At 42.3% G+C, this 25,188-nt stretch overlaps 1 protein-coding gene across 1 annotated transcript in view; it reads right to left on the reverse strand.

Moving 5' to 3' along the window:
* Positions 1-25,188, reverse strand: part of LOC311493243 (putative phospholipid-transporting ATPase IM) — a 46,137-nt gene that overhangs the window by 14,312 nt on the left and 6,637 nt on the right. The window contains exons 2-15 of the mRNA XM_084551803.1: positions 18,048-18,139; positions 16,221-16,279; positions 13,700-13,813; positions 12,696-12,794; positions 7,203-7,264; positions 5,677-5,749; positions 4,655-4,725; positions 4,377-4,459; positions 4,013-4,171; positions 3,217-3,305; positions 2,725-2,918; positions 2,418-2,626; positions 2,253-2,296; positions 340-505 (exon numbers count right to left, since the gene is read on the reverse strand). Coding sequence (XP_084407929.1) covers positions 340-505; positions 2,253-2,296; positions 2,418-2,626; positions 2,725-2,918; positions 3,217-3,305; positions 4,013-4,171; positions 4,377-4,459; positions 4,655-4,725; positions 5,677-5,749; positions 7,203-7,264; positions 12,696-12,794; positions 13,700-13,813; positions 16,221-16,279; positions 18,048-18,090 — 1,465 coding nt within the window. The 5' untranslated portion in view covers positions 18,091-18,139. The remainder of the gene's footprint in view (positions 1-339; positions 506-2,252; positions 2,297-2,417; positions 2,627-2,724; positions 2,919-3,216; positions 3,306-4,012; positions 4,172-4,376; positions 4,460-4,654; positions 4,726-5,676; positions 5,750-7,202; positions 7,265-12,695; positions 12,795-13,699; positions 13,814-16,220; positions 16,280-18,047; positions 18,140-25,188) is intronic.

Here is a 25,188-nt window from a genome sequence, read left to right on the forward strand (position 1 = left end):
AACCCATTCAATGTCCCGTGAGTGAATGTTTTTGCCCATTTTTTCCAGATCAACTGGAACTGTCAATATCAGACAGTTATTTACAATCTACTGCACGTCATAAGAAGCTTCAGGGAGATGCATGAGGGAAATTACCGCCTCAGGTTTTAGAAACTCAGATAGAGAACTGTGGTGTAATCATGGTAATCTAAAGTGTGCTTGCGCAAACATGATGCCTGCGACACATCTGGTTTTTCGTAAGGAAGACTTGCAAATTCCATTGCATGGTCCACAATGCTGTTTTCTATCGTGCACACGTCAATTAACGTCTTCAAATCTACACGGCTAACCTGTCCTCACCTTCTTTCTTTTCCTCGGCCATGACGGTGTGGCAGAGGGCCAGCAGCCTGAAGAAGGTGTGGACCTCGGGGTTCTCCAGCTTCACCGCCTCCACCAGGGCGTGGTCGTGGAAAGCGAAGCGGGGGTCAGCCAGCGGGTTGAAGGAGAAATCCACCCTGTCTGTGTACTGAGGAAAAGATCGAGGCGATGGTTAGGCACCGAAGCTGTGCAACCAGTTTTATGTAAGAACTCAAATGTGAACATTAGTCATAATGATGCACAACACAACGGGTGAAAAAAAACATAGCAAATGTTACTTAAGCTGAAGCAAAACTGCAAAAATCATGCAGTCAAACAAAAGAATGGAAACGAAACATGAGGTTGACATCCTGTCATGATATTGTGTTTTATTATCTCAGTTTTAATCCTGTTTGGTTTCCTTTGTGTTTCCTGTTTCTGCTCTGAAAGTTTCTTCCTTGGTGTTTTGGTTTCTTGCTTTTACTTCCTGTGTTTTACCTTCCTTTGATTGTCGGATTAGGTTCTCCTTGTGTTGCTCTGCCCTCATTAGTTCCCATGTGTATATGTACACACACTGCCTGGCCAAAAAAAAAGCTGCCACCTGGATTCAACTAAGCAAATAGGTAGGAGCCTCCTATTGGATAATTACTGCATGGGTGATTATCTTTCAGCTGGCAACAAGTTATTTAACCCCAACTGATGCAATGAGTAGCTTCTCATTTCTTCAACAACCATGTCTAAAGACACATCCTGTGGTCGTGGAAAAGATGTTAGTCTGTTTGAGAAGAGTCAAATCATTGGCATGCATCAAGCAGAGAAAACATCTAAGGAGATTGTAGAAACTACTAAAACTGGGTTAAGAACTGTCCAACGCATTATTAAAAACTGGAAGGATAGTGGAGAACCATCGTCTTCCAGGAAGAAATGTGGCCAGAAAAAAAATCCTGATTGATTGTGATCAGCGATCACTTAAACGTTTGGTGAAATCAAATGGAAGAAAAACAACAGCAGAACTAAGGGCTATGTTTAATAGTGAAAGTAAGAACATTTCCACACGTACAATGTGAAGGGAACTCAAGGGATTGGGACTGAACAGCTGTGTAGCCTTAAGAAAACCACTAATCAGTGAGGCTGACTGGAAAAAAAGGCTTCAATTTGCTAGGAAGCATAAAGATTGGACTCTGGAGCAATGGAAGAAGGTCATGTGGTCTGATGAGTCCAGATTTACCCTGTTCCAGAGTGATGGGGGCATCAGGGTAAGAAGAGAGGCAGATGAAGTGATGCACCCATCATGCCTAGTGTCTACTGTACAAGCCTGTGGGGGCAGTGCTATGATCTGGGGTTGCTGCAGTTGCTCAGGTCTAGGTTCAGCAACATTATGTGTCCAAAGAATGAGGTCAGCTGACTACCTGAATATACTGAATGACCAGGTTATTCCATCAATGGATTTTTTCTTCCCTGATGTTCACGGGCATATTCCAAGATGACAATGCCAGGATTCATGGGGCTCAGATTGTGAAAGAGTGGTTCAGGGAGCACGAGACATCATTTTCACACATGGATTGGCCACCACAGAGTCCAGACTTTAACCCCATTGGGCATCTTTGGGATGTGCTGGAGAAGGCTTTGTAATGACGGCACCAAGACTTCAGTTTTCCGATTATGGATTTGTGTCCTGTTAACTTCCATAATAATCCTTTTATCCTCCAAATTAAGGTACGCCCACAACCAGACCAACACATCTCATATGTCTGAGCCAATTGAACAGATCGCAAAGTCGGCCAGCTGGAACATACCATACTTTTTGACAAATTAGCTTTAAAGGGTTAATTTAATAGTTTTAATTGACTAGATATAAGAAAATCATCTAGCTATATCAGCCAATATTTCACATGGATAAAAATATTTTGACTAACCTCATTAACTTCTAGTCTTTGTCCGGTGTAATCATACACATCTCCTACAGAGAAGAAGAAGAGGAAGATGATGGTTACAACACTCATAACATCACAACAAGCATTTACTGCATGATGACAAACCTTTAAAAGTATAAAACGAACACACAAGAACTAGAGTCTCACCGTAGGTTTTGCCGTTGATGGAGCACTTGTTGAAGATCATGATGTTCTGCGTGAGCGTTCCCGTTTTGTCGCTGAAGATGTACTTGATTTGTCCGAGCTCCTCGTTCAGCGTGGTGGTGCGGGCCTCGGCGGGGGTGTCGTTCCGGGCGTAGTACATCTTCCTGTCCCAGTCGATGTAGAAGCTGTTCCCCAGCCGGATGATCTCCACGCTGCCGGAAGATGAACATTCAGAGATTAATTAATAAAAATAAAAAATAAAAAAAGGCTATTTTAGTGTAAGTAGTTCGATCCATTTTACACGTCCTACCTGACGTAGAGAGATATGGGCACCACGGTGTTGAGGATGATGACGTAAGACCAGAAAGTGAGAAAGGCGGAAAAACCGGGACCTTTGCCGTCGAGCCTCGGCAGGAAGACGGTAAACTGGGAGCCCTCGTTCAATTCCCACGAGTAGTTTCCTAAGGCTAGGATGGTGCACATGAAGGCCAGGAAACCGAAGATCTGCAAGAAGACAATAAAGAGTCCAAAGTCTTACTATAAAATCTCTCCAGGTACTCCAGCTTCCTCCCACCGTCCAAAGACATGCTGGTTAGGTTTGGTGATTCTAAACTGGCTGTAGGTGTGAGTGTGAATGGTTGTCTGTCTCTCTGTGTTAGCCCTGTGATAGACTGGAGACCTGTCCAGGGTGTACCCCGCCTCTCGCCCAATGACAGCTGGGATAGGCTCCAGCCTGATAAAATGATGAACTGTAACGGTTTGGATAGTCGAGTCGAATCAAATAAATAACGAGGACACTCACACAGAGGACGAGGACATTCATCAGACGGTCTATGCTGGTCCTCTTAAATGTCGTCTTGCCACAGTTTTGCATCAGCTTTGTCTCTGGGCCTGCGGAAAGAGAAACAGAATCAAACTAAACCTCAAAACATTCATCATTCACACTCAGAAGTCATCATTAAAGGGGAACTACTGTTTTTTTTACAACCTGGACCTTATTTCTGGAATAAAATGCGATTGTTTACTCACCCATTTAACTTTTGTGTAATTTGTATTCCTTCGGGAGATATTTAGATCCACGTATATCCATATAGTGGGAGTGACTGGGGCACCAAAACACGCTACTGCTAGTTTTTTGCAACATGGCTGAATATTTTTCCGATTCTGAGGTTGCGGACGAACCATAGCAGTAGCAAATTGCAGGTAAACAAGCCGACCGTCGCGGGTGTGCGCGGCGCTCAGAGATGACATCATCCAGGTCAGAAGATCTGTAGATTGACCTACAGGCCCCGGATGATGATAACAGGTAACTTCGGACTCAACGGGGAATAGCACTAGCGTATCATAACAAAAAATTGGTGAAATGAACAAGTTTTGCGGCAGATAATGTGTTATTTAGAGGCTGCGTTTCGGTGCCCCAGTCACTCCCACTATATGGATATATGCAGATCTAAATATCTCCTTAACGAGTGCAAATTACACAAAACTTATATGGGTGAGTAAATAACTGTATTTTATGCCAGAAATAAAGTCCAGGTTGTAAAAAAACAGTAGTTCCCCTTTAACACGTGTCCCTGAACATGAGACGTCTCCCAGACCTGCAAAAAGCACCAGTCCGAAGCACCACTCGGTGTTCCTCAGGGTGCAGCCTCGCAGCAGGATTTTCTCGTTGTCCAGCGAGTACTTCTGCCCGGCGACGGTCAGCGTTCCTTTGAAGCGGTCCAGGCGGTTGTTGGGAGGCTCGCAGCGCACCTCGCCTGGAGGGAAGAAGAAGAGACACGGCACGGTTTTTGATTGTTGACAGATTTAGTGCTTTCTACATAATCAGTGCTGCATTCCTGGGAAGAAACTCTAAACAAATACAAACCTCTGTATACAACAGTTAAACCAATCTGCGAAATAACACAGTTGACTTTTTATCAGGTTATGTGTGTGTATATATTCTGTCGGCCAACATCTTACCATTAAAGTCTGCCAGTTTTTCAATGTCATCTCCCAGGTCTCCTGTCACCGGCAGGGCCTGTCTCACCTTCAGGTTTGTCTCTCTGCGTTAAAGGAGAAGAGGAAGAAGAGGAAGGAGGGAGTCAACGTGGTGCAGACAAAAAAAAAAAAACAGGAGGAAGAGAGAGTGGTGGAGACACAGAAGAAGAGGAAATGACAAAAGATAGAGATGATAATAATAGTGAATGTCAGAATGCACTGAAGAAGGAGGAAGAGGAGATGAAGAGTGCAGGACTTACCCGTCCAGCTCTGCTGTCTCAATGTAGACGAGGTTGAGTGGTTCGCTGCTGGAGAGCAACAAGAGGTCAGCCTGAAATCACAAAGGCATTCATCACACCATTAGTTAGATTTACGGTATATGAAGCAAGTCTGGGATCAGTTTATTAGAGACAAGCAGACTCAGATTCTACTTTATTGATCGTTCGAGGAAATTGTTTCATTGCAGTTGCTCCCATAAAGTGACAGCTGCAAAGAGACGAAGTAAAAATAATCATATATAAAAAATGTAAGATGCCAACGTAGTGGATCAATAAATACAAAATTAATGGAGTTCAACACTGATCAGGCGTAACATTATGACCACCTTTGAGTTGTGACTCATCAGAGAATGGACATGGGCCTTCTGAGGGTGTCCTGTGGTGTCTGGCAACAGATTGTTGTTAGTGGGGGGGCCTTTGAGGGGAGGGGCCTCTGTGGATCACCCCACAGATACTTGATCAGTTTGGGATCTAGTGAATTTGGAGGCCAGGTCAACACCTTGTGCTGTTCTTCATGTTTTTTTTTTAGTTGTTCCCAAAGTGTTTTTGTGTGTGTGGATCAAGGAGTGTCATTGCTATGGGGTGGGGGTGTCTGGTCTGGTCTAGGTGGGTGCTACATGTCTAAGTAACATCCACACCAATGAATGCCAGGTCCAGAAGTTTCCCAGCAGAACACTGAATTGTCACAAAATGGTCAATGTTATTTACTTCTCCTGTCAGTGGTTTTAATGTTGTGGCTGATCAGTGTAGAGTCTGAGGGCCACAGGGAGGTGATCTGTGGTGCATTTGGGTTGAATGAGTCTATTGCTGTAGATACTCAGACCTGAACTAGCCAGTGTGTTGGGGAGTGAGTGGGAGAAATTACTATGATGCAAGAAATGCAGTGATTTCTTGCATAATCATCATCATAATAATATCTCCAAACAAAGGTTTGATATATAATGCATTATAAATATAATCTTTAAATCGCCTCGTACTAAGTATGACAAGAAGGTTTTACTCACCGTGACAAACTGGTTGTCCTCCAGCTTGATGATGTCTCCTACCTGGACGTCCATCCATTTCTCGTTCCGTAGTCTGAAAATAGGAAGCAGGGTGGTGAGCACATGTTCGGACAGTGTGTGTGTGTATGTGGGTGTGTGTGTGCGTGTGTGTGTGTGTGTGACTCACAGCAGAGCTACATTGATCGTTTTTCCCTTTTCCTTTGAAAGGAAACAGCCCAAGAGACCATAAATAAACACCGAACACCAAGGTCATCCTAATATTAGTGACTCCACTGTCCCTGCCAGTTTCCTGTATTATCTGTTTCTCTCTGCCAATAATAGCGAGGGACTTTTTAAAACTTGGCTGGAATATATTTGCTTTACAAGGTTTTCCATTACACATTTCACATCATGCTGACGTATCAAAACTTGCTCAGTAGCCATCAGGAAATTACAAAGAAGACTTCGACAACATGACCTCCACAGCACAGAGAATATGAGACCAGCACCTGAGAGAAACAATCGATGTTCTCTGGTCTCAAGAGACGGCATATCTAGCGCCCTGGACGTATTTAACAAAAGAAGGCATCGCGTCAAGAGGAAGTAAACATCTCTTCGCCCTGCAGCTGCTTCCGAGGGTGCACTAAGGAGGCAGCAATCCAGCATCCAGGAGGAATAAACAGGCAACACATACATGCAAATATTTTTATCAGGTGCAAATCTAAAAATACAAATGCAGCTCTAACTCTTCCTTCACGATCACCTCATACGGGGCTGTATTTGTAACGGACAGCACTGAGATCACTTCCTCTGTGCACATCTTGCAAAGACAGATCAGGCATAACATTATGACCACCTTCTTAATATTGTGTAGGTCTCCCTTGTACCTTCAAAACAGTTGTGACTCAACAGAGAATGGACATGGGCCTTCTGAGGGTGTCATGTGGTGTCTGGGAACAGATTGTTGTTAGTGGGGGGCCTTTGAGGGGAGGGGCCTCTGTGGATCATCCCACAGATACTTGATCAGTTTGGGATCTAGTGTCTGGTCTGGTCTAGGTGGGTGCTACATGTCTAAGTAACATCCACACCAATGAATGCCAGGTCCAGAAGTTTCCCAGCAGAACACTGAATTGTCACAAGATGGTCAATGTTATTTACTTCTCCTGTCAGTGGTTTTAATGTTGTGGCTGATTGGTGTATATATGTGGAGACAGGTTTTGAAACAGCACTCGAAGTCCAGGTCAATTCTCCGGTATTTCTTTTGTATATTTTTGTTGTAGATTCCTGTATTTTTCCCCGTCTGTTATGTCTTCATCTTTCCAGTCAAGCCACAGGAAGCAGCTGCAGGGCATTTGTTTAGTATCCTGTTGACCTGATGTCTTCTATTTCAGATATGTGAGGCATGCCCGGTGTCTATGAGGGCATTTTATTATCATCTGAGCAAGGAAACAAGCAAACACTAAGGCTACCCAAGCTATATCCCTGAGGAACACCCAGAGGTGTATTTCCAACAAGAAACAAACATGTATTGACACGTGAAGACTTACTTTCTATCAATGAGGACTTCAACCTTTCTGTTGTTCACTTGATTGTCGCTCCTGTGGCGATTCTGCAAAACAGAAACACAAGGCGAGTCATTAATGGTCACGAGAAACTGAAATGGTCTTCTGTTTTGGTTATTAGATTTGACAAAAATTCCCGTGTAACAAATTCCTCAGCGTGGGAAATGAAATATGCTGGTCATGACTTAAACCTCTGACCCTCTGGTCAACCTCTACTTCCCTTCAAAATAGGATTAGGCTACTTTTGTCGTTTTGTCTAGTTTCTGATCGCTATTTATTTCTATGTAAGCGACAGAGAGGCGTCCTGAAACAGTAATTTTTAGAGTCATGTGGCGTCTCTTACGCAGTCCATGTCCAGAACAAACACACTTCTCTTTAAGCTCAGATTTAAGGCAATGACAGAGATCAACTTTTCAATAAAAGTAACAGCTATTATTAATATGTCCACTGTTTTAGTCAGGGAAACAGTCGGATTTGTGGATTTTTATAGGTGCTAAATGTCCTATTGTGTTACTGACCCACCTCTCTTGAGATCAAACTGGGCTGAATAGGACCCTGAACTGAAATGGGTTCTGATACAGTCTAATAAAAGAAGTTTAAACACATCCTCTCTTTGTTAAAACCAAGCTGATTGCCAGCACAAAATGCCAAAATCTTCAAAAACCTTTAAAAGGGAAGTACTGTTTTTTTACAACCTGGACCTTATTTCTGGCATAAAATACAATCGTTTACTCACCCATATAACTTTGGTGTAATTTGTATTCCTTAGGGAGATATTTAGATCTGCGTATATCCATATAGTTGGAGTGAATGGGGCACCGAAACGCAGCCTCTAAATAACGCATTACCTGCCGCGAAACTCGTTCATTTCACCAATATTTTGTTATCGTACGCTAGTGCTATTCCCCATTGAGTCCGGAGTTAGCTGTTATCATCATCTGGGATCTGTAGATTGACCTACAGACCCCGGACGATCAGATGTCTTCTGACCTGGATGAGGTCGTCTCTGAGCGCCACGCGCACCCACAATGGTCGGCTTGTTTACCTGTAATTTGCTACTGCTATTACTGCTATTAGCACTAGTGTATCATAGCAAAAATATTGGTGAAATGAACGAGTTTCGTGGCAGACAATGCGTTATTTAGAGGCTGTGTTTCGGTGCCCCAGTCACTCCCACTATATACGCTGATCTAAAGATCTCCCGAAGGAATACAAATTACACAAAACGTATAAGGGTGAGTAAATGATTGTATTTTATGCCAGAAATAAGGTCCAGGTTGTAAAAAAACAATAGTTCCCCTTTAAGCCTATAAGTCAAATAAAGGACTCGCAAGATGGCGCTGCCCTTATCCCTGGGAAAATAGCGCCAGTTTGGCCAATGCAAGGAAGTGGGGATGCATTGTCCATATTTATTTACAGTCTATGGACAAGAGCTTCAAAACTGATGTGTTAGGGCCATGGCTAAAACCAGAAGCAGAACTAGAACGACACTGGCAAGCCCTAGCAATACTGGGGAGTCAATAGTGGTGTCTGTGAAATCTGATAAGACTGAAAGCAACATGTAAAGCCAATTTGCAGAAGTATTGTTCTCTGTGGAGAATTTAAAAAAAACAGGTTTGTTCCTTATCTGGTAAAAAGTCAGTAACAGTTCCACATAAAACATGAACAATCTTGGGCTCTATGGAAGCTCGCTTAGAAGAATTCATCACAAAGCCAGGGAAGAGATCTGACGAATCTGTTTAGATCGTGAATAACGATCTTACAAAAATGAGTCAGTAGACATTTCTAGTATAATGACGTAGCGCTAGCAATTAGCCTCTATAGTGTGTCACTACATTTTCAAAGGCTATGAGTTGATCAAGTTTGAACAATTCAGGTGTCGATGACAGTTATAGAAATGTCACGTCTGTTTTGCAAGGTCGATCCGCCTCACCAAACATGGTCACCTGGCATGACCTTGAGTTAGCGACGCCACGAAGGTATCAGATGTTTACTGGCAGCGGTGAGCTTTTAAAAATAGAAATATACTTCTTGTTTCTTCTCTTTAAGTTAATGCTTAACCCATTAAAGGTTGCTTCCTCTTGGTGGTTTGGCATGAGCACACATACCTCCCCCTTCAATGTTCTACGGTTACATTTAGTTCTGCATTAAACACAGCGCGAAACAAAAGGGAGAAGAGACAGGAACATATTTCTCAATCCACTCAATTAACTCCCAGATGGCATAATTTCAACAGAAACGAGTAAATCACAACACATTTCCGCAAAAAAACTGAGTGACGAATCGTTCAGTTGAGCTCTGGCGGTTTCAATTGGGTGACGCCCAGCTCTGACACCCCCCCACCCCATAGCAATGACGCTCCTTGATGGCAGCAGCCATCCCCAGTAGGATGCAGCTTGACACAGACACACACACAAAAACACTTTAGGAACAACTTTGGCCTCCAAATTCACTAGATCCCAAACTGATCAACTAGCTGTGGGATGATTCACAGAGGCCCCTCCCCTCAAAACCGCCCCCCTCCCACTAACAACATTCTGTTGCCACAAAAAAGCCAGGCTGTAAAGTCATCTCTCAAAGACTGAATTTAGTGTACGCGAGTTAATTTTAGCGCTCCTTGAAACAAAGAGAACAAAGCAGCAGGTCGGCCGAGGATAAAATGTGGTTGATCGCACGTTCCATCAAACAGAGATACAGTTACCAAAGCAACCCTGTTGTCAGAGCCTCTCTCGTAAACAGCCGTCGTCTCTGTTATTGTGGCGCTGAAACATATGGCAGTTTCACAGGAGATGGTGGAGAGGGTAGAGGTGTGTTGGTCATGTTAATGAAAACCTTTCTCACAGTCAGAGATGGTTATAATTGAGAACATGCTGCGGTAGATTGTGAAAGATCTGGAGGAATTTATTTCATATTCAGCGAAGTCGCATCATCAAGGCCGCTCCCTTCATTTGCAATCTGCTGATAAATACGGTTACTTATTCTTTTACTCACTAACAAGAGGAGGGAGTCTGTGAAGAAATGTCGTACTCATAGCTACTGGAAATGATAATGACCTAAAGTTAAAGTGTCACGGTAAATACTTTAAGTGCTTTTTTCAGAACAGCATTTACTTTAAATGGTAAAAAAAAAAACAGTTTGGGCTGCCGACACCTCTTGTCCGTACACGGACCGGGACTGCTAGCGCTAACAGCTCCGGCGGTTTCTGTGCTCACTGCAACATGCTTTGCATTTAGATGGTTCCGTCGGGTTGAAATGCTTCGCTGGTATGCAAACTTCCATCAAGGCTTCTATCTGGTAGTTTTTTTAAAATAAAAATTTGCCTTCAATCCGTCCTAGCAACGTGCTTTCACCTGATTCCTCCTTTTTGGTAGCCGTTAGCCGAGCTCTGACGTGTGCATCAGTGTACCAGGAAATCATGCACTCACAAAAGTTCTGCGTTGTTTTGAATGCAAACTACAATTAAATGCGTTAATTCTTTTAACGCGTTCATTGTTTTGTAATTAATTAACGGTAATTAATGCGTTAAAGTCCCATCCCTAAAAATAATCTATTAATCATTTGGCTTTAGGAGCTTTAATCGGTCACAAACCACCGACAAGCAACGGCATGAACGTCCCAGACACTCAACATTTTTAACTGTCCTCTACAAACTGGTTTTATTTTCTCTCTCTGCAGCGTCTTGCTTTAATGAGTTGGCTGTGGCTTCCTCCATTAGCATGTGTCTCCTCGGGGGAACTACGCGGAGGATGAGACGAGCAGCAGTGTTGCAACCAGAGATCATGTACTGGTCATTAAATTTAGCGAGCGACTCTACGCGGTTGGGGAACCGAGTTGAACTCCTCATCTCTGAGGAAATGGTCCTGAGGTCAGTGCGAGTGGCTGATCCAGTTGACTCAGGCGTGACAGAACCGCAGATTTCTCCAAATATTTACGGCAAAGAAACGCTGTCCACACAAAAGAATGCACCGTGCTGATAGCGAGTGCTTGTTCCGTCCACTTGCAGTATTTTGGATTTGGTCAGGGTTACCTCGGTTACCTCGGTAAGGCGTGGAGCATCTTGATATGTGGTTACACTCCATATCAGAGGACTATTCAGTTTATTTAAAAGGTGAAGTTTAGGTTAATATCACCTTGAGTTCACACTTTAAAACAACACTGCGCAACTTTGACCTCAGACATTGAAACAGGACAATGTACCGTCACATGTCCGGAGTACGTTTATTTTACATGACTTCACAGCAGAGGTCACACTGCGGTCCACGCATTGTGAAGGTTCTCCTTTTTTTTTTTTCTCATCTCCAAACTATTGCAATCATTTTTACAGCGTGACACATCATTCTGGGAACGGCTGCTTTAAGTCAACACAATCTGCAGTCAGCCTCTGAAGTCTGGAGTTAAACATGTGTTTTGATGCAAACCTGCAGTAGAATCAGATGCAAATAAACACAAAATAATATACCGAATGATTATTGTTGTTATTATTATTTGGCAGAGATAACATATGGTCCGCAGGCAAAAATTGGCCCTCCATAGGGTCCAATCTGGTCCCTGGGATGAATGTGCAAAATTACATTGAAGATATTAACTGCAATTTTTAAAATAAAAGTTGCTGCTATTCTTAATTTGTTCACTAAGGGGTTGCACTTTTTTAGCAGGAGTTGCAGACATAACACTGAGGACAGCAACAGCAGACGGCAATGTCCAGAAATTGTTGTTTTTCTTAAAAAATTTGGACAGTTCATTAAATGTGAAAGTTTTTATAATGCACTTGTACTTCTTTGAGTTAAAACAAAGGTTATTTATAGGTTATCATGCTGTTATGTTACTGGTCTGGCGCCTTTGAGATCAAACTGGGATGTATGTGACTGACCCCTGAACTAAAATGAGTTTTACACCCCTCTTTTAGATTCATTCATTCGTTTTCTTTAACCGCTCGTCCTCTGGAGGGGGGCCTGGAGCCTATCCCAGCTGTCATAGGGTGAGAGGTGGGGTACACCCTGGACAGGTCTCCAGTCTATCACAGAGAGACAGACAACCATTCACACTCACACCTACGGCCAATTTAGAATCACCAATGAACCTAACGAGCACTGCTGGAGCCATTATATATTTTACAGTGCACATGTGTTTATGTATTTATATGCAGCAAATACATGGAGTACTGGGGGGAGCACCAGTGTGAAAGTGCATATCGCTAAGCTGCAGGTGGGGGAAATTAGGTTAAGCGTCCAAACAAGTTCACTCGCATTTAAGTCACTACGAGCATGTCTTTGGACGGTGGGAGGAAGCTGGAGAACCTGGAGAGAACCCATGCAGACACAGGGAGAACATGCAAACTGTGTGGATGTGGATTTGAACCCAGAACCTTCTTGCTGTGAGGCATCAGTTCTAACCACCACACCACTGTGCCGCCCCTCTTTTAGATTTTTTGTAATAAATGAAACAATGAAAATGAGCAAACCAAAAAAATTTGCTTACAATGTCGTCCGTCGCATCCTTGGCTGCAGTGACTGACAGCACGAGGACCAGAGGCACAACAGTGGTGAACCAGGACAGGGAGGAGATCTGGGGAATCACCTGAAGGGCACAAACACGGACAAGTTTCCTTCAGGTTAATTTCACATTTGTATGCAAACTGAAAGCGGGAGAGAGATTAATACATTTATATCGTGTGACATTTAGTTCAAGTGACTCAGAATGGAAAACAAGTACGACGAGCCGTGGGTGTATCTCCAGTCATAGTTGGAAGATAAGGTGTGTGATACCAGACTTAGACAAGACAAGTTTACACTCCAGAATAAAACATGAGCTCATCATCGTCCGCTGAGCTCCTCATCTGTTTGCTTTGCACTGAAATCCAGTCAAAATTCCTTCGGCTTCTGTTTATTAAACGTGCAAACAGCCTGTCGGTGTCTGTAGTCACCGCTGCCATGTGGTCTCCACCCCTGGCGAGATTCAAGACGACGTCCAAGCTAAACACGAATGTTGTTGTTTTTTGTCACACGCTCTCTGTTGCTGCGAGATGAGCGGTCGCTGCAGGCAACCTCATGACTGTTGTGCAAATGATGAGGCAACATCCTGTACTGGATATGACACTTCCTTAAATCTATCTTTTCACGCTAGACTTGCCCATATCTGGTTTAGTACAAAGTGTGGATTGCACATCCGTGAACGTGTGTGACCGTGATTCTGACAATTAATTACACTTAGTTTACCAACAAACCTTAATTATATACTTAAATGCAGCTTTTCTGTTCATTATGCATCTTTTCTACTAAGAAGGATTTTTTATTTATACTATAAAGAGTTATAACTGACTATGTTTGCAGTCTGACACGTTGATTCATAATGTTCTAAAATTGTGTGTTTTGGGGCCACGGGGACTTTTTTCACGGTGGTTTCTGTGATATCCGAAACCTTGGTTTGCATATCGAAGAGTCAAGCGTGACTTCAACACCCCCTCCTCCCCTTCTCCCCCTCACCTGGAGCACTAGCAGGAACAGGAAGTAGGCATTGGCGATCCTCTGGAACTGCTCGAAGAGGTTAAGAGGTAGGAAGGTGAAGAAGTTGTACTTGGAGGTCTTGATGGCGTTCGTCTGGGAAAAAAAGGTGAAAAACGAGAAGGAAACGGTGATGAATCAACTTGATCGGAGGTTCTTCTTCTGATTATAAACAAATTAAATTTGAGGCTGATGTAATAAGTGCTCGTTAAATCTCGGAGAAACTCCAGGAACTTTAAATTGTTATGATAAAGTGAGAAAAAAAGTCGTTCCTTTGCATTCCTGAGGAAAAGAAGGAAGTCGTTGAGCTTCTTCAACCAATCTGGTTCTGTCTGACTGTTGATATAAAGAAGGATCCTCCCTGATTAAGATTTGTTTAGTGTCTGTTTTTCATCTGGAACATATTTGGTCAACGAGTGCAACTGTTACACTCGAATCCATCAAACCTTCACGGCTTCTCCTATGGAAATCTGACTCTATGCGTCTGGAAAGATAAGACAAACCCACGGTAGGTAATCGTGTAATAAACTGTTGATTTAAGCCACGATGTTTGGATGAAGACGTCCAGACGGTAGATAAAGAAGAATGTAAGAGAGTGAATCGATTTTAAAGAGCTTAAAGAGCCCGGGCTGAAGGGTCCTTGAGTACGACTCTGGAAAACTTTGGAAGACTTTAAGTCTTACACGTTTAAGACGGTCCAGCTGCAAATATTCCCAATCTAGACAACTTTAACGCATGTCTTTGGGTCGTTTGTTGGCTTAGTTGCTCTAATCTGCCTTACCTGATGAGGTGTGGATAAAGGCATGACTGAAGAGGACTGAGAAGACATGACTCATGCACTGTACACCGATCAGGTATTATGACCACCTTCCTAATATCGTGTAGGTCTGCCTTGTGCCTCCAAAACAGTTGTGACTCATCAGAGGATGGACATGGGCCTTCTGAAGGTGTCCTGTCCAAAATATTGTTAGTGGGGGGCCTTTGAGGGGAGGGGCCTCTGTGGATCATCCAGCAGATACTTGATCAGTTTGGGATCTAGTGAATTTGGAGGCCAGGTCAACACCTTGTGCTGTTCTTCATGTTTTTTTGAGTTGTTCCTAAAACATTTTTGCATTTGTGCATCCTGCTGCCATCAAGGAGTGTCATTGCTATGGGGTGGGGGTGCCTGGTCTGGTCTAGGTGGGAGATACATGTCTAAGTAACATCCACATGAATGAATGCCAGGTCCAGAAGTTTCCCAGCAGAACAAACTGCAGGCTGTGTATTGCAGTTTTAAAATAAATCTTAGTATTAGCGTCTAAAAAGAAGTGGGCGAAAATTATGAGTTAAGAGTTGAGGTCTGACTAAAACAGTTCAGATAATTTCTGGGGAGCGATCATCCATTTCCCTTGAGCACGTCTAAACGGATGCATCTGCCAACTCTAAAATGTTGAAGTTAATCGGAGAAGCTTTAAAGAGACCAAATTAGGGTAAGAGAGCAGCTCAGATAATGTCCCCTGGGAATTAATTTGTTGATGTCTCTGAATTTGAGCCATGAATCTGTAGTGAAAGGGCTCTAAAGGGGAAACTTTCTGGTGACTGTTGTATGACGGATGATTGTGAGTTTTCTGCAGATGCTGCAGAGCGTAATCAGAGTGTGAGGCGTTTGCTCTGCACCAGGTGGATCTTATCAAAGCTCCTCCAGCTCCTCCGGACCGTCCAAGCTCCCACGGCACGTTATCGGCGCATCTAACAACACCGCCCACACACAGACTGAAGATTTTTTTCTCTGTAAATGTTTAAATACGAAAGCGGGCGTGGGGGGAAAGAAACGATGTTTACATGTAATAGATTTATCCCCTCGCTGCTGTCTGGAGGATCAGAATAGCCAAAATAAAAATTAAAACGGTCAATAAAGGTAAAAAAACTCTACTTAATCAACATTTTTCTTACTGTTTCTATGTTCAAAGTCTTCTAAATAGCTTTATGACCTGTTCTGAAAGTGACATTAAAGTTTCTCTAACTCTAAGTTCCCATTTCCAAGCATAATTTTGACTTTTCATTTTGTTTTTTAACATTTAAGTGTTCCTTAATTAATCCACAATAAACTAGTCTGTTTGTTCCTGTTCTGCAGTTCTGAGTAACATTAATCTCAGACGGAGCCTGTCTCATGGGCGCCATGATATATTTGTTCGTTCTAACGTAATCAGCTCAAACATTAAAATACAGTTTTGACCTCAACAGCAGCAACACTGAAACTGAGGAGGTTTACTCAGCAGCAGCTACAGAGCTCTTTGTCTTTGGCTGACGTCCAGTCTCCTGATAACAACCGCACCCAAAGGGGAATTATTTTTTTTGTTTTGTTTGTACAGTAATTATGAGTGCCAACAAAAAGGTTGATAAGTCGAGGGTTTTGTCTGAAAGGTGTGTGGGCTGCATCCGCTGTACATCCCCTTTGTCTGTTTTAGGAATCTTTTCGACGCAAACACCGACGATGAACTGTGAGTGGAAGAATGATACTCACTGCGTATTTAAAGGAGAGGTTGTATTCGCGGTCGTTGGCTCTTAGCTTCCTCTCCAGCTCTGTTTGGAAAACACAGATAAATTAACAGTAGTGTACGTGCTTTTTACTTAAATGTTTATTTTGAACGCTGAAAAATGAGTGAAAGTCAGGAAAAAAGATAAAAAATGGTTAATCCTATATAACATTAGCATGTTAGCGTGGTCATTTTGAGGGAGCGTGAGCATGCTGACATTAGCAGTTAGCTTGTAGCCCTCCCTGTAAGAGCTGCTACAAACAGTATTACATAACAACAGCATACATTTACAGGATATTTTCACCAAGTGTTGTTTTTTAGTTTCTATAAGTTATTTATTTTTAAATGAGTAAAAACTGGAAATTAGTATGGCAGCTAAACATAGCGTGTAATCCTTGTGAGGATATTAGCAAGCTGACGTTAGCATTTAGCTTGTAGCTCACCTTTTCACAGCTGCTACAAACAATATTACACAATATATTAATATAATTATATTTTCAACAAGTCTTGTTTTTTAGTTTTCATATATTTTAAATGACTAAAAATTGTAAATCAGTATAGCAGCTAAACATTAGCATGTAGGCATTTGTCCTTGTGAGGATGTTAGCATGCTGACATTAGCATTTAGCTTAAAGCCATCCCTCCCAGAGCAGTGCAAACAGCATTACACTCTATATTAACATAATACACAAACAGAATAACTTATGTATACATTATATTTTCAACAAGTCTTGTTTCTTGGTTTTCATTCATATGATTTTTTCCTAAATGAGTGGAATTTGTTCTTGTTTTAATGTTAGCATGCTGACATTTGCATTTAGCTCGTAGTCTGCCGCCTCAGAGCCGCTACTAACATTTTTACACTATGTATTAACAAAAACAGCATATATACTTTTTTATTAGCAACATGTCTTGGTTGATGGATTTTATGTTTGTTTGCTTTTTAAATGAGTGAAATTTGGGCAATAGCATACCGGCTAAACTTTAGCATGTAAGCATTGTTCCTGTTTTAATGTTAGCGTGCTGACATTAGCATTTAGCTTGTAGCCCGCTGCCTCAGAGAAGCTACTAACATTTTTACACTATATATTAACATATAGAAAAACTGCATATATACTTTTTTACTGGCAACATGTCTTGGTTGATGGTTTTTACGTTTGACATTAGCATGTAAGCATTTGTTCTTGTGACGATGTGCGCACGCTGTCATTTTTACATGTAAATCTGTGCGGAGGAGGAGATTAAAATAATTTCATTTGGGTCAATTTACTTCTGGAGCACGACGCAAACACAACTAGGACCAACTTTCACATAAATGAGGGACATTAGAAAACTTGTAAAACATTTAATTAGCAACTAACTGCAGTACACTACTATTATTCTTTGCTCACAAAAGTTTCTTGCAAATAAATTCTCGCATCTTTTCATTTTTTTATTGATGTTTAACTGTCAGCATTGCGACACAGGCTTGTTTACTGTGTCTTCACTGATAAAAAGTGTGAACTTTTTGCATGAAACCAGAAGCATGATCATGTCGGCTGCTGTTCTGGAGCTTTTGGAAGATTGCACAGTCTTAATCTGCAAAACTAGAGTCGCCAAGTTGTCACAGTAATAGATATGAGTACTTGAATTGAACTAATAACTGCTATAAAACATAAAAAAAATCTGCAGAGGAAGTCCATGTAAAGCTCCAGTTTGGCTACAAGGGTTTGAGTCTTTTTGTTAGTTTTTAATATTTTGGTAAATGTCAGTACTTTAAATATTATGATATCTGAAAATTGCGTGCATCTGTTAAAAAGCAGTACAGTGCCTACCTCTTTCTTTCTTCCTGACACAGTCCAGGCCAAAGAACGACATCTTCTTTTCCTCTTTTTTTCAGCTTCTGCTATCTACCCATCATACAGATCTGCAGAAGAAGGGAGAGAAGTCACACCATAATAAACGCTGTGCAGTGTATAACAAGTGAACACATCGCCGCCTCCCTCCTGGAAACTAAAATCACCGCCGCTGAAGTGAGAATTCCTGCCAGCTGTCATAATGGCATTTTCCGTAATGTGCTCTATGAGGTCACCCCTCCCCGGCCGTACGGCTTCTTAAAGACCTTTTTCTAAATGCATTTCGCTCCCTGGAAAAGCTTTTTATTGTCAAAGGTGGGTCAAGGAAATGGTCGGAATATGCTGAATTAACGGGTCCAGTTTTGAGTTTTGTGCGTCTTTGTATGTCTGCTGACATTTGAGGGCGAGAGCGTCCTGCTTTCACTTCCCCTCCTTCGATCCAAAAGTCCTTACTCCAGGTTTGCATCAGCCCTCCAGCCCCTTAGTGTTTTTTTTTTTTTTTTTTACCGTGTAGGGCAGAGTGACTCAGAGGGAGGCTCCCCTCTCTATCCGTCTCTCACTCTCTCTCTCTCAGGCCAGATGACCCATCCTTCAGACACCCAGGAACCTAGACAGGAAGAGGGCAAAGCCAAGGGCTAGGTCTGGGTCCTGGACTTCGTCTCAGCCAAGTGATGGCGAATCGGAAAAGAGGCAGCTGGTATGACGAGCTTCCAAAAGAGTGTTAATATTTATTCATTATCTTAAACAAGGCTCCAAAATAGAATAAGGTTTAAAAATAAATCCATCATGGTATGACTTTTAAATGTTTTCTGTGTGGTTTTTATTGTGTTTCCTGTTTTTATTTTGTCATCTTCATCCTTGGCGTTTCTTCTTTTCCCTCTGACAGGTTTCTTTTTATTGGATTTCACCTGTTTTGGGATTTTGTTCCTGATTTTACAAGTTCCTCCCCTTGTATTCTGCGTTCGGGCCCCACCTCACAGCTCAACATAACCAAATCTTTGCTTAAACGCCCCGTGATGGGCGGCTCAGAGGTCAATGCTGCGTATCAAACATACGCACAAAACAGCTCATGAGTGCTGTGTGAGAATATGTCTCAGTAAAGTATGTCGTTCTGGACGCAGCTATAGCGGACATAGCGATGGTCGTGATAGCTGTTATCTCACTGCAGAAGGTATGCCAGCCAGAGCATAATTAAGACCACGTTTCCCATAAAGCTTTGGCTTCCCGTTCCCTGTCCCGCACGGACGGCATCGCCTTAAGGGTGAATATAAATAAAAATGTTTAAAGTCGCCCGTTCTGTTTGTGTTCGAATGGATAAAATCAGCGAAACTTGTTATAAATATTAGGGCAGGAGAATAAATGAGTGAGAATGAGGTTTTTAAGTGTGTGTTTGTGTCTGAGACCCCGCCCCCTTCATCATCGGTTGCCAAGGTGACGTCAACGTTGGAGCTATAAATATAAACCTGCGTGAGATTGCTGAAGAATGTGTGTGTGTGTGTGTGCTTTAAAAGGCATGCCAAACCCCTGGAAACACACACAACATACCAAAACATGTGGTCCACACAAACTTTGTTAAAATCTTTAGACTAAAAATAAATAAATAAATAAATGAACTTTAAACAATTTAATGAGTTTCATTTATTACGTCATGTGAGAATAAAACTACATCGCATGTTGTTTATTTTATTTTTTTTAGATCTTAGATCTCAGTGAATTACTTAATACAGCAGACATTTACACTAATCAGCCACAACATTATGACCACTTTCCTAATATTGTGTAGGTTTCTCTTGTGGTGACTGGACATGGTGTCCTTCTGAGGTGTGTCTGGGAACAGAATATTGTTAGTGGGGGGGCTTTGAGGGGAGGGGCCTCCGTGGATCATCCCACAGATACTTGATCAGTTTGGGATCTAGTGAATTTGGAGGCCAGGTCAACACCTTGTGCTGTTCTTCATGTTTTTTTAGTTGTTCCTAAAGTGTTTTTATGGCTGCATCCTGCTGGGGATGGCTGCTGCCATCAAGGAGTGTCATTGCTATGGGGTGGGGGTTTGGTCTGGTCTAGGTGGGTGCTACATGTCTAAGTAACATCCACACCAATGAATGCCAGGTCCAGAAGTTTCCCAGCAGAACAATGAATCGTCACAAGATGGTTTAAATCTTATTTACTTCTCCTGTCAGTGGTTTTAATGTTGTGGCTGATCGGTGTACGTTGTGAAAGAACACAAGTCACCTGACCTTCCTCTCTTTGTAATCAATCACAGATTCAGATTAAAGTTTATCAGCGCGTGTCTTTCACTGAGATATGACGCTGACTTCATTTCAGTTTTTTTGCATACATGTGACTACGCTGCATTCTTTTACTCTACACACACAAGTTTACACAACTAAATAAAGTCACTGCACACAAGCCCACCCCCCACTCCCTCCCCCCGTCGACTTATAACTGACCACCTCGTGTCCTGTCCTTGACAAAGTTTCCACCACAAAACCCGTAAAACAAACAGTCCACACGTTCACTCACCGTGCAACTCCACTAATTTTAACCACGGTTTTTGTTCGACAACACAGAAACACAAGTGATGTGGCGCAACGCCGAGGGGTGGAGCAGGAAAGAAAGCGACATTTCAGTTCAATCATCATTCGAGATTTAATGAGCCTTTTACTTTTAATGTCAAATGGTGTCGACTGCTGAACGCAGGAAAAGCCTTCCCCTGTTTCAGACTCTTGGCAGTTGCTCTGACTTTCCAGGCTTTTACTACAGCGCTGACACACCACAGACTCACTGATCCAGCGGGTTACTGGAGATGCCTGGAAGTTAAAAGCAGCTCTCGAGTTAAATGGAAGTTATTCTTGTAGCTTTTGTTTATCTTGTTATCTGGTCAGAGGATGTTTGAGCCAACAGAACAGATCACAATTACTACAACCACGTTACGCCAAGTATTATCTAAAATCTTACAGACCACACCAAGTACAGAGTGAAGTTATAAAATACGCTTTAAGCCTCGTGTCGACTAGTCACTGATCACGTGACAATAACAACACGGACGCCTCAGAGAAGACTGGAGCAAACCAGCAGCGGTTCATCAAGTGTGTGGAAATACTTCACTAAAGATGAAGCCCACACAACCGTGACATGTCAGTCCTGAAATACAACAAACTGCAACGCATCTGAAAAGGCTAACGCTAACGCTAGCAGAGGAACGGTCCAAATCCTCTGGACAGCAGTCAGTTAACAACTTCACCAAACGTCCTGTGGTAACAGAGAGAAGGAGGCTGCACATCAACTATTTGATAAAGTTATTAGACCTTTAGCTGCAGAGAAATACCTAAATGCTACTGATGGTGCTGAGGTGCTGCATGTTTTTATACCGGCTATACATATCTGAAGCTCACACAGTATGTAGCACATGAGCTGTCTGTTCTCAGCATATGTATTCAGGTCAAGAATATGGATTTCATTACTTTCTACTGTGTTTTTAGTAGAGACTTCATCAGAGACTAGTCGTAAGTCGCGCAGTTGCTCATTGCTGAGCCATCAATGGGACCGCTTCCCCTAGATGGACCCCTGTCTATGGAGTTTTGAAGAAGATTGGCAAACCAGTAAATGGGAAGAAAAACAGACGTAACAAAAGTCGTTCATTCATTCATCTTCTGTAACTGCTGGTCCTCTGGAGGGTCACGGGGAGGATGGAGCCTATCCCAGCTGTCATTGGGGCGAGGGACGGTTTTACACCCTGGACAGGTCTCCAGTCTATCACAGGGCTAACACAGAGAGACCGACAACCATTCACACTCACACCTACGGCCAATTTAGAATCACCAATGAACCTAACCAGCATGTCTTTGGACGGTGGGAGGAAGCTGGAGTACAGACATGTGCCAATCTTTGTGATGAGTTCAAATGCAGTAAGTTGCTGGTTTGGTCGCTCTGGGCTCTGAGGACTTTGGTGCAGTGGTTCTGTTTAGCTAATAAATGTGTATTCAACTTCAAAGATTGAAGTTTTTAAGTAAAATATTGAGTAATTTTAAGCTATTCTGGTGCTGAAAATGTATTTTAAGGAGAACTGAAAAAGGGAAATGAAGAGTCGTATAAAGCAGTCGCCGTATATTGGCACAAAAAACTCGTGTGAACTTTTTGCAGATAGGTTTGATGGATTGATAAGTTTGTTTTTGAGTCGGACCAAAAGCAGAACGACTCGGTTAATGTATATCCAAACTGTACGGTAATATTTAAGCAAATTGTTGAATTAGACGCCAACTTGTTAGCTCTTTCAAAATTCAGAAAACCAAAAAAAGAACACAAAATCTTTAAAATCTCATAAAAAAAAAAAAAGCCTTAAAATAGGTCATGGGCTACGAACCGTTACACACTTGGCATTAAAACCACAATGGAAAAACATAAGTGTGTCTGTGGGAGGTTGAATCTGAACATGTGTTAGTGTGGTTTTAAACCACGTTTACCAGTGAATGAAAAAAAGGTCTCTCTATCTATCTCTATCTCTTTCCCTCTTTCTCTCTCTCACACACACAAACACACTTTCTCTGAGACATTTCACTATTTAAAGTTCAGGTGTTAACGTTACCCCGGGTAAAAACAAAAAAGGTTCGTAACAGTATCTGAGCGTCAGAGTCACCTGTGACGGGCTGCTAGCGGCTCAGAGGTCGCCGAGATGAATGGATGTCTTGTCTGATCGCTGATCTCTGGTTTCTTAACCGAACAAGTGGTCTATTATCAAAACTGACCGCATGTTTGCTGCAGAAAGAAAGAACCCTTTCCCTCTCCTCTCCATGTGTGAGTGTGCGCATCCAAATGACCGGAGAGCCCTTATGTGCTTGAAAGAGAACAGTTCCTCCACTGCTGCTACCACTTTAGTCGACACTACAGTCACTGTAAACGTAAATGTGATTTTATACCGTATCATGAGTATGCATAAATGTAATATTGGGGTATTCTGTGAGCTGCTTGTTCATATTTGATCCTTAGTATGTCGTTCATACCGTGATCCTGACGTTAACCGTCTACTTCTGCAAAGAGTCGTGCACCGAGACTGTTTGAGAAGGACGCGGCGACTTCAAATCTGCAACTGGAGACACAAAAAACAACAGTGACCTACAGTGAAAGATAAGGCTACGAGCACAGCTGCTGCATTTTCGGAGCCCTCGGCGTGTTCCCTCTCCCCGAGTGTGTTTGGTTTAATAGCAAACAGAGCTCTGGATGAATGAGCTCTGGTTTCAAGGAGGAGAGGAGGAGGAGAGATCGGCGTCTAGAGTGGGGTGAGGGTGAGTTACCGGGACGAGATGAGAGGAGGGGGAGGACACGGTCGTGTGCTCTGAGAGTAAACGAAAGAGCTTTTAGGTAAACTTTAAGGGCTTCTCGGGTTAATAGGTGAACAGGGAGTGGATGAAGAAACAATGGATCCCTGGACAGAGACGAGATGTCAAAGACCACCCGTCCCTCCCACATGAGGGGGACGGGGGGTTAACAATAGCAGTATTGTTGATTCCTTAGTGGTTGTTGTATGTCTCTTTACTTAGCACCTCTATGCTATTCACAGCGCCTGTCTTTGTAGTCTTTTCTGCAGGAGTTTTGTGTCTCTTTGCGGTCACTTTTAGAGTTTTATTTTACATTTTAGTACATTTCTGCAGCCGTTTTCATTTGTTTATGTATGTTTGTATTTGTTCTACACCTCTAGGTCTCTTATTGATTATTTTCTGTCTCTCTGTCGTGGTATTACACCTCAGTGAGGCTGTTTCTTGCACATATTGTCATGTTTGACTGTTTTGCAAGCATTTCACATCAATTTTGTGCCGTTTTGTGATTGTTTTGATTTTATTTTGCAGTCCTCTTGGTGTTATTGGGGTTTTTTTTGTGTCTTTTTGTGTCTATTTGTGTATTTGAAGCCACTTTATGGTGGATTTTGACCTATTTTTGTCTACATTTATGTGTTTTGTGAGGGTGGAGACTTTGCAATCCATCACTGAGCCCATCAGTATCCAGACATTACAATAAACAGTTTAAATATCCATCAGTGAGTGAGAATCTCCTGTTTTTTTTTTTGTTTTTTCATCAGCGCTCTGCATTCCTCTTTTATCACCTTCAACAAGTACTTCTCTTATCAGGCTTCTTGCTAATAATACCTTCCGTTAACACCGCCCCAGCAGGAAGACAGACTCGTATCACCTTCCCGGTCAGCTTCATCCTGTCGATCACACCATCTTGTATTGTCTCTGAATGCATCTGATCACTGGCCAGCACGATTAATGTCCTCATACACACGAAAAAGAACCGTGCAGATTAAAAACTGCAAGAAGCTGACGATGTATGTTATCTGCCCGATCAAAATGTTCCTTCCCTTTGGGGAAAAAAAAAAACCTACATCTGCAACTGTTTATTTTGCTCACAATGGCGCATTTGTGTTCTTTAATCAGGTCTGCTTTCAGATTTCAGTCTGTGACCGTAACTCAACAATGGCAGGAAGTAGCGCTGATAGCGACTTCTTGCTAGCTGTCCTCAAAGGCAACTTTGGGGAATAAACACACGCCATTAAAAGGGAAGTTTTAGAAAAGCTACACAAGCGCACTGCAGTTTTTAAAAGATCCAAAACCTATCCTAAACTGTCCTGTAACAGCAGTATGGGACCGCCAGAGGAAAGGTGCAGTAAACTCAAAGTTATGACAGCGTGAGTCAAAGGTATTTCATGACCATGTTAAAGTGCCACCACAGTGTGTAGAGACATTAAACACACAGTAGATTAGCAATAGGGGATATTAAAAACACACGTCTTTAAGATCATATCTGTGGAATAATGTGGTAGCACAATGGTGACTAAGCCGGTGGCCCACAGGAGTAAGCTACTGCAACGTTTCTGCAGTTTCATTGTTATCAGCTGGATTTTGTTTTTGCGGTAACATTTGCAGAAAAGAAAACGGTGTGTGCAGGTTTCATCTCTACTGAATATCTGCATGTGGATTGCTTCACTGAGGTGTAACCCAACAACAAAGAGAAAAGAGACTCAAAAGAATCAGACAGAGGCTCAAATCTGTCACAAACGTATGCTGATGCAAACTAGAATTTACTTAAATAAATGTTAACCACTTTCACAGCATGAGTGCGCCTT

This window comes from Chelon labrosus (assembly GCF_963514085.1).
Source record: "Chelon labrosus genome assembly, chromosome: 9".
Lineage (NCBI taxonomy): Eukaryota > Metazoa > Chordata > Actinopteri > Mugiliformes > Mugilidae > Chelon > Chelon labrosus.